General features: G+C 53.4%; 1 protein-coding gene across 1 annotated transcript; it reads right to left on the reverse strand.

Annotated features, from left to right (window-relative positions):
• Window positions 1-909: 909 nt before the first annotated feature.
• C6H11orf96 (chromosome 6 C11orf96 homolog) lies at window positions 910-2,119 on the reverse strand. Its single transcript, XM_061998312.1, has one exon. The coding sequence runs from the start codon at window positions 1,569-1,571 to the stop codon at window positions 1,209-1,211; it is 363 nt and encodes a 120-aa protein (XP_061854296.1). The 5' UTR covers window positions 1,572-2,119; the 3' UTR covers window positions 910-1,208.
• Window positions 2,120-8,805: the final 6,686 nt, after the last annotated feature.

The following is an 8,805-nucleotide window of genomic DNA, read 5'->3' on the forward strand; positions in this document are numbered from 1 at the left end:
TCCAAGAACGTGGCTGACAGCCCCAACTAGGCACCCTGTATCTCCTCCTGCATCACATCCATCCATCCCCTCTGCCTCAGCCCTTACCTCCCCTGACAAGCTCACGGCAGCCTGTTTATCCCTATTTGCGATTGCACTTCAGGCCAGGACACAAGAAAAGATGTAACTCCCCAGAAAAATCTCACCAGAGAAACATTAGTTGAGGCTACAGCACACTGTCAGCTAAAACCTAACCACCGGGGAGCTTCAGCTGCCAGAGGTTTGCCTTGAAGAGAGATACTCCCATAGGATAACACTATTAGCACAGAAACATCTCAAGAGAATGGAGAAAATCCAGGGAGAAGATTCTGAGTCAAGGAACTTGCTTTTCATTCTGTGGAGAGCTTCACATGCACCACAGACAGAAAATCTTACTAAACCTTGCCTGTGCCTGCACGCACACATGGAAGCCCCTCATCGCTGCTCTCCTATACCACATCAATGTAACCTCACTCTTCAATGCCAAGCAAAGCCTGTCCACATCCACAGCTCACTCTTGTGAATAAAACTGCATCATACCCAACTACCAAACACATCTGCAGCACTAAACAACAGCCAGGTCAGAAGGGAAAGGGGAGAAGAGCCAAAGATATACAGGTGCTTCAAGCATGAAAATTCTCGGGCACAACCGACTATGCACGTTCCTTAAACGTCAATTCAGGTTAACACAAAGGCCTCCAAAAAGCAAATAAAGTTGCCTAAAATCAGTCATTAGCTTGTACTTGACAGTACAGACTGCAAAACCTCTCTGTGCAGCATCCCTGAGGAAAGCGCTACTGCTGCTGACAGCCTTTACATCCCTTTTGCCCTCCAAGGGGTAAAAGGAGCTGAAGGACAGTCAGGTCCCTTAAATAAGGACAGTTTGAGATGTACTGTGCAAATATATCAGATTTTATTACTCTTTTATGGAAATAATACCAGACATTCAGGTAGAAACATATTAAATTAATGCAGTCAACGGTTTAAATGGAAAAATAAATACAAAGTCCAGCAGCTCAATGCATCTAAACCAGCTCATTTCTTCTAACGAATATAAAAGATCATTATTTTTTGTCTTTTGAACGGACAGTTTCATACAATCAAATAGAAACGAAGGTACAAGCGCTTTCTTAGAAAACATCCCGCAGCCCGGTCGGTCCCGAGCCGGGCCCCGCCGCGTCCCGCAGCCCTCAGAGGGCCGAGTCCGAGTCGCTGGAGTCGAGGCTGTTGCGGAGGCGGCAGCTGCCGAGGCGCTCCCGCTGGAGGCTGAGGTTCTGGGTGCTCCGCCGCAGGCACTCCAGCGACTGCAGGAAGGACTTCTTGGCCTTCTCCTCCTCCATGGGAGACACCCCCTCCTCCTCCACCTCCTGGATCTCGTCGAAAGTCACCGGCTGCGTCTTGAAGCGCGACTGCCGCGGCCGCCGCAGCTTGCCCCTGGGCGCCTTGGCGGGGCGGGCGGGCGGGGGGAACTCCTCGGCCACGCAGACGAAGTGGGGCATCACCGCCTGGTAGCTGGAGCAGACGCCCAGCAGCTCGGCCGGCTTGGCCGCCATCCCTCCGCCCGCGGGACCGCCCGCCGCGGGGGCCGGGGCCGGCGGAGCGGGGCTCGCCGCTTCGGCCGTGCCGGGCAGCGGGGCTCCGGCGGGCAACTGCGGCCCGGCGGGGATCACAGCGGTACCGTGCGGCGCGGAGACGCGCGGGATGGACGAAAACAGAGCGGTGCGGAGCGCGGTACGGTGCGGCGAGGGGCGGTACGGAGCGGACTGGAGCGTGGGACGGAGCGGTCCGGAGAGCAGCACGGTGCGCGGACAGGCGCGGTACGATGCGGTACGGAGAGCAGTACGGTGCGGAGAAGCGCGGTACAATGCGGTACGGAGTGGACCGGAGAGCGGTGCGGTGCGGAGAGGCGCGGTACGAAGCGGTACGGAGCGGATCGGAGAGCGGTACGGTGCGGTACGGAGCGGACCGGAGAGCGGTACGGAGCGGACCGGAGAGCGGTACGGAGCGAAGAAGCGCGGTGCGGTACGGAGCGGACCGGAGAGCGGTACGGTGCGGAGTGCCGTGTCCCCCTGCCTCGGCGCAACCGCTCCTGCTGCCGCCGGCGCCCTCCGCTGCTATATACCCGTCGCAGCCCCCGGGAGCATGCTCAGACGGCGGCCGAGCCCACTCGCAGCCGACCGAGCGCTTCCCTTCCGCTTGACGTCTCTCCAATACTGCCGCCCCCAGTCTCCCCTCCCCTTCCCCAGCCAGGCCCCCGAGAGCGAGGAGCAGAGCCCGGGAGGCTGCTCGCTCGGTCCCATCCCGGGGACTCTCCTTCTCCTCTCCCCGGGGCCACACGGGCGCTGAGGCAGCCTGCCCCACTTCCCTTACCCCGGCACATCCCTCGTCTGCCCCTCAGAGGTGACCGAGGCCTCGCTCCATCCCGGAGACCCACAGCGATGCTTCAGCTTCCTACATCTCACAGCTTTTTTTGTGTGTTTTAATCAGTACCCTGTTTTCTACGGCTGTAAAAGAACACTGACAGACCTGTCACGTCAGCTTTCCGCAGGGGTCGCTACCCTCAACTCAGCTCAACACACACGAGGTTAAAGGAAACCCCACCTCAAACACCCCAACGCTACAGTGACCCAGCGTGAACCTACAGCCGTCACAGAGCCAAGTGCTGAAAAAGAAACCATCAGACACAGAGGGTGACACAGAACACGAGACACTGGGAGTTCATTCCCCGTTCTACCACCTCTGATGGAGTTTAAACGCCTGCTTCAGAGGGACTTCGGGTTTGTTTTCCTTTTAGGAAGGATCCTAAAAGTTTCCATTCCCACGTGGGCTCTGTGATACCTCTTTGAGATGACGCAGTCAGATCCTCAGACAAAAACCAGCATCTGAGCATTACTGAGCCAAAAACAAAAGCTTGCAAATTAGTGAGGGCTGGGACCACGCTGTAAAGCTGCGTGTGCTGAGGAGCCTCAGCGGTGCAGAAACCCACGAGCGTAAGAAAAACGTACGATAGGAATAGAGAGGAGCTAGAAGGAAGTGGAGTAGAAAAGCATTAGGGAGGAAGAGCCTGAAATGGTTAGTCTGTCCCCTCCTCAGGTCTAATGTTAGACTATTCCCATAAAGATATTCTCCACTATAGCTTCGCCCACTCAGGGATATTCTTGAAGCTCGGTTAGGAAGAAGGAAGGAAGTAGAGGCTTATCAATGGCATGGGGAATCCCGGTCCGTGCTGGAGGGGACAGGGATGGTGTACTCGAGGCCCTGAGGTTTTCTGGGTGGTCAGTAGGCCTGTGCTTGGGAGGCACACGCAGCACAGCACAGGGTACATAGGACACCCCCAGCACTGGTAAATCATAGAATCATTTTGGCTGGAAAAGACCTTTAAGATCATTGAGTCCAACCACTCCCCTCGCATTGCCAAACCCATGACTAAATCATATCCCTCAGCACCTCATCTATGTGCTTTTTAAGTATCTCCAGGGATGGGGACTCCCTCACCTCCCTGGGCAGCCTGGGACAGGGGCTGACAACCCTCTCAGGAAAAAACTTGTTCCTCAGTTTCAATCTAAACCTCCCTTGGTGCAACTTGAGGCCATTTTTCTATGTCCTGTCATTTGTTACTTGGGAGCAGAGATTGACTACCAACTCACTACAGCCTCCTGTCAGGGAGTTGCAGAGAGTGCTCATGTCTCCCCTCAGCCTCCTCTTCTCCAGGCTGAACACCCCCAGCTCCCTCAGCTGCTCCCCATCACACTTGTGCTCCAGCCCCTTCCCCAGCTCTGCTGCCTGGCTCTGGACATGCTCCAGCCCCTCAGTGTCCCTCTGGCAGTGAGGGGCCCAACACTGAACACAGCACTCGAGCTGCAGCCTCACCAGGGCCCAGCACAGGGGGACAATCCCTGCCCTGGTCCTGCTGCCACACCAGTATTAATACAGGCCAAGATGCCATTGGCCTTGGCCACCTGGGCACACTGCTGCCTCATGTTCAGCCACTGTCAATTAACACCTCCAGACCCCTTCCCTCCAGCAGCTTTCCAGCCCCTCTGTCCCAGCCTGGAGCGGTGCCTGGGGGTGGTGTGGCCCAAGGGCAGGACCCAGCCCTTGGCCTTGTTAAACCTCATGCAACTGGCCTCAGCCCATCACTCCAGCCTGACAGCTCTGTGCTTCCCTCAGCAGCCCTGGCTCTGGTGCCCATCCACAGCTTGCTTGAGCTCATTGCATTTTGTCATAAAACACATTCTTTGTGCAGAGGTAAACAAGGGCTCTGAAAAAACCCCAGCAGCTCACGTACAGCACACACACCCCCTGTGCCACAGTCCAGCACACACAAAGGGACCGGGTCTGTCGAGCTCACCATCAGAAAGTCTCCACTTGGGGCAGCACTTGTGCAGGGTCCCTCCTCCTTCCCAGCTCCCCCAGCAGCAGCGACGTTTCAGGACCCGCACTGAAAACAAACCATTGCGATTACAGCCCTGTGTCACATGGACTAAAGCACAAGAACAACGAAGCTTTGGGGCAGAGGGGACCCAGAGCTCTCATTACCTTGTTTCCAGAACTGGCTGCTTCACCTCTTGCCAGCAAAAAGAAGACATCCACAGCCTTGGCCTGACAAAGCATCTGGCTACAATTTCTTGTCTCTTTGGCTCCTTGAGGCAGCTTTAGGGCCAGGTTTAGTTTGAAGTCTTTTTATTGGGAGATGCAATTAGCTTAATAAGGGAACAATTTTCTGTTTGGTCAAACTGAATCATTCCAGCTTGGAGAAGGCTGTGTTTTTTACTGTTTATTTTCACAGCTAAATTTAGCCAATACAGTCCTCCCTAACTGCAGTAGGACACCCTTCTCTCAAAGAGCCCCATTTGCAACAACTTTTATGATCCTGACAACTTGATTTGTAGCTTGGTGAGGGCCAAACAGCGCTTCCTACCTCCAAGAAGAGCCTGCAGAACAATTCAGAGGACTCCTGAGCTTGTCTATCCTGCAGAAGTTAGCTGTGGGGTGACACAGCTAACAGTTCTGGCAGTAAAGCATTTCACATCCTTAAGAAATTTAATCTGCCCTGGGACAAGAGGATCCAAGATTCTGTTGCCCCCAAAAAGGCCGGTTGACTTGATGTCTGAAACCTTAACACATGAATCCCTGGTCCAAACTGCCCATCTGGTTTCATGAAGTTCAGCATAAGGGCAAACTAGTTTCCCTTCAGGTAGAACAAACACTTAATTCCCTCTTAATTCTCATTATAAAATGCTCAGGGGAAATTTCAGTGCTGAGTTGGAGCAACATCACCATGGTAATAACCAGGAGGCCTTAAGATTTGATTTGAGACAATACAGAAAAAAATATCCTGTGACATAATCCCCCAAGTCAGGTCTGCAATGCGCTAATGCAAACCCTATATTTACTCCAGTGGTTTAAATCATGACTTTAATCTCAGTTGCTCCCAGGATTGAAATGTGACCTCGTGGTATAGGTTACAGAAACTCTCTGCCATGGGGATCATCCCAGCAGATTTCTTTCCTGCATAGTACAGGGCTGAAGTCACATTGCTCAGGAGCTGAGGGGGGAACCTTTGCTCGGGGCTGGGAACGTTTCAAATGCTGCATGGTTTTACAGAAAATATCCCCTCGACAGCTGTGGGGCCTTGGGAAGTTAAACTGCCTGTTTCAGAGGAGGAGAAATGACTAATGCACCGTGGAAATTAGTTTACAGCACCAAGTCACTTGTTTAAAAGGTGATTATAGGAAATGCACACATGGCCTCTTAATGATTATCCCTCAGATCGAATGCCACGGAAGGGAAAGGAAAGAGCAAGAAGAGGAGAGAGAGAGATCCACGTCTCTGTACAGAACAAGGAACCTGAGAAAGGCCAGAGCTGTAGTTAGGCAGTGGAGATAAGAGTTGTGGCTTATTCTTAAATCTAGTTCACATACCCTGAAATCAGTATAAAAAATGTTCAGCTAACTGCAACCTAACAGACACTGGCTTACAAACAGCAAAGGGCAAAGCAAAGAAACGGGCACTTGATACAAACTGCTGCTGAAAGCCACAGGTAAGCCTCCCTGGCTTAGTTCTCTGCATGCACATGTGCAGATTTGATTTAAACTTGAACCTTTCTGATGGAGGAACCCAAGTTGCTCAGCAAGGGCCAGATGAAATCTGCTCTGAGCCTGCCACCTGTAAAACAAGCCCATTGTTGTTTTTCACTGTCCTGAGGAAAGAGCTCTGGCACCCAGTGCAGCTGAACTCAGAACTCAGCAGCCAAGGCTCACTCTCTCCAGCACTCACCAATGCGCTAACACCAAGAGTTGTTTGACTAACAGTTGGCTGAACAGGAGGCAGCAGTGTGCCCAGGTGGCCAAGGCCAAGGGCATCCTGGCTTGTGTCAGCACTGGTGTGGCAGCAGGACCAGGGCAGGGATTGTCCCCCTGTGCTGGGCCCTGGTGAGGCTGCAGCTCGAGTGCTGTGTTCAGTGTTGGGCCCCTCACTGCCAGAGGGACACTGAGGGGCTGGAGCGTGTCCAGAGCCGGGCAGCGGAGCTGGGGAAGGGGCTGGAGCACAAGTGTGATGGGGAGCAGCTGAGGGAGCTGGGGGTGTTCAGCCTGGAGAAGAGGAGGCTGAGGGGAGACATGAGCACACTCTGCAACTCCCTGACAGGAGGCTGTAGTCAGGTGGGGGTTCTCTTCTCCCAAGGAATGAGTGACAGAACACAGGGAAACAGGCTCGAGTTGCCCCAGGGGAGGTTGAGATTGGAGCTGAGGAAGAGCTTTTTCCCTGAGAGGGTTGTCAGCCCCTGTGCCAGGCTGCCCAGGGAGGTGGGGGAGTCCCCATCCCTGGAGCTATTGCAAAGCCGTGGAGCTGAGGTGCTGAGGGCCATGGGTGAGTGGGCCTTGCCAACGTATAGTGGTTGAACTTGATGATCTTAAAAGGTCTTTTCCAACTGAAATGATTCTATGATTTACTAGTGCTGGGGGTGTCTCAAGTACCTCCGATCTTAAAGGTATTTTCCAACCAAATGATTCTATGCTTTTAAGGGCTATGCACTCAAGGTTGCCATATCCCTTTCCCATGTTCCTAGCCAGGACTTGCAGCCTTTTAGCGTGTTTTCCTTTTAATAAAAATGCTCAGTGAATGCCCAGGCAGCCCCAGGAGCTGACTGCCCAAGGGCAATCCTACAATAAAGATTACCCCTCTGATCCCCTTGGTCAGGCAGCCAAGGGAGCAGCACGCAGCCAACATCTGAAATACTTTCCTAAAGACAGATGTCCCCTGTTCCCTGGCCCAGGCCAAGGGACATCCTACCTGGCAGCATGTGGGGCCTGGCTCTTCTCCTGTCTGCAGCAGGGAGAGATTTCACTGCAGCACTGGAAAACTCCACAGGCAGGAGACTAGGCTCGTTCTGCACCATACCCTGAGTCCAGGGCTCTCCTCCCCCTGAGCGCCACAATATTTGTCCCTTGAAGCATAAAATGAGGGAGTGGCCTTATGCAATAAGGCATGATGAAACTCCCCAGTGGCACTTACTGTACCTTGGAAGGCAGAAACATCTATCATGGCACCAGTCAGTGTCAACCAGAGGCTCAGGTCCCAGTGGGGTGTTTGCAAGCAGCTCAGGAAAAATATTTCTACAAGTCTCTTCCACGAGGAAGCTCTTGCCAACAGACCAGGGAGTTGCTAAGAGGGCAAGTTCTCTGAGGGATACACTGCCCTCATGGCCAAGAAGGCCAGTGGTGTCCTGGCAGGCATTAATAAGACTGGAGGCAGTAGGTCAAGGGAGGTTCTTCTCCCCTTCTGCTCTGCCATGGTGAGGCTTGTGCCCAGTTCTGGGTTCCCCAGCTCAGGAGAGACAGGGAACTGCTGGAGAGAGCTCACTGCAGGGCCAACAAGCTGATCAGGGGACTGGAGCATCTTTCCAGCAAGGAAAGGCTGCAGGAACTGGGGCTGTTCAGACTGAAGAAAGCTGAGAAGGGATCTCATCAACACTTAGAAGTAGCTAAAGGGTGGATGTCAGGAGGATGGGGTGACACCTTTTTCTATAGTGTCCAGTAACAGGACAAGGGGTAATGGACACAAGCTGGAACATGAGGAGAAACTTGTTTGGTGCTGAGGTGAGGGAGCCCTGGCACAGGCTGCCCAGGGAGGCTGTGGAGGCTCCTTCTCAGGAGGTTCTCAAATCCTCCTGGACATGTTCCTGTGCTCCCTGATGCAGGGGAACCTGCTTTTAGCAGGGGTTTGGGCTGCATGAGCCTTCCAACCCCCACCATTCTGGGATTCTATGGTTCTCCTAGCCTGTGGCTTCTGCCAAGCAGCTTGTTTTCTCTTTTCTGCTTTAAGGGCTTATGCTCCACCAGGTTACCTCCCAAGGGCAGCCACTGTGCATTGCAGCCTGCCTCAGCACAAACATATGCCTGGGGCAGAGGACTGGCACCAGTAACTCAGAGATCAGCTGTAACATCAACCCACTCTTTGATGCGTATCTATGTGGCATCTCCACCACAGGACTACAGAGACACAATAAATAACACCCTCCTGTGAAAAGCAAAGCAGCTGCACACACACCTAGAGGCAGAAACAACTTTTGTTTGGGCATCACTTAGGACTAAGCGAGCGCTGCCTGTCTGGATGATCCCTTTGACCTGAAGACTCTGCTCCAAGTCTTGCTCAGCCAGCAAAACTCCCTGTGCAAACACAGCCAAGCTTTTGTTTCTGTTGGGAAATCTCAACCAAACAATGGGGGCCATGTGACAGACCTCCCTGCTCCTCACTTGTTGGAGATTCTTCCATACCTTTCCCACT

The sequence above is a fragment of the Colius striatus genome, chromosome 6, assembly GCF_028858725.1.
Source record: "Colius striatus isolate bColStr4 chromosome 6, bColStr4.1.hap1, whole genome shotgun sequence".
NCBI classification, from domain to species: Eukaryota; Metazoa; Chordata; class Aves; order Coliiformes; family Coliidae; genus Colius; species Colius striatus.

Coding starts and splice junctions, on each gene's coding strand:
- C6H11orf96 (XM_061998312.1), bottom strand. CDS start 1,571: ATGGCGGCCAAGCCGGCCGAGCTGCTGGGCGTCTGCTCCAGCTACCAG.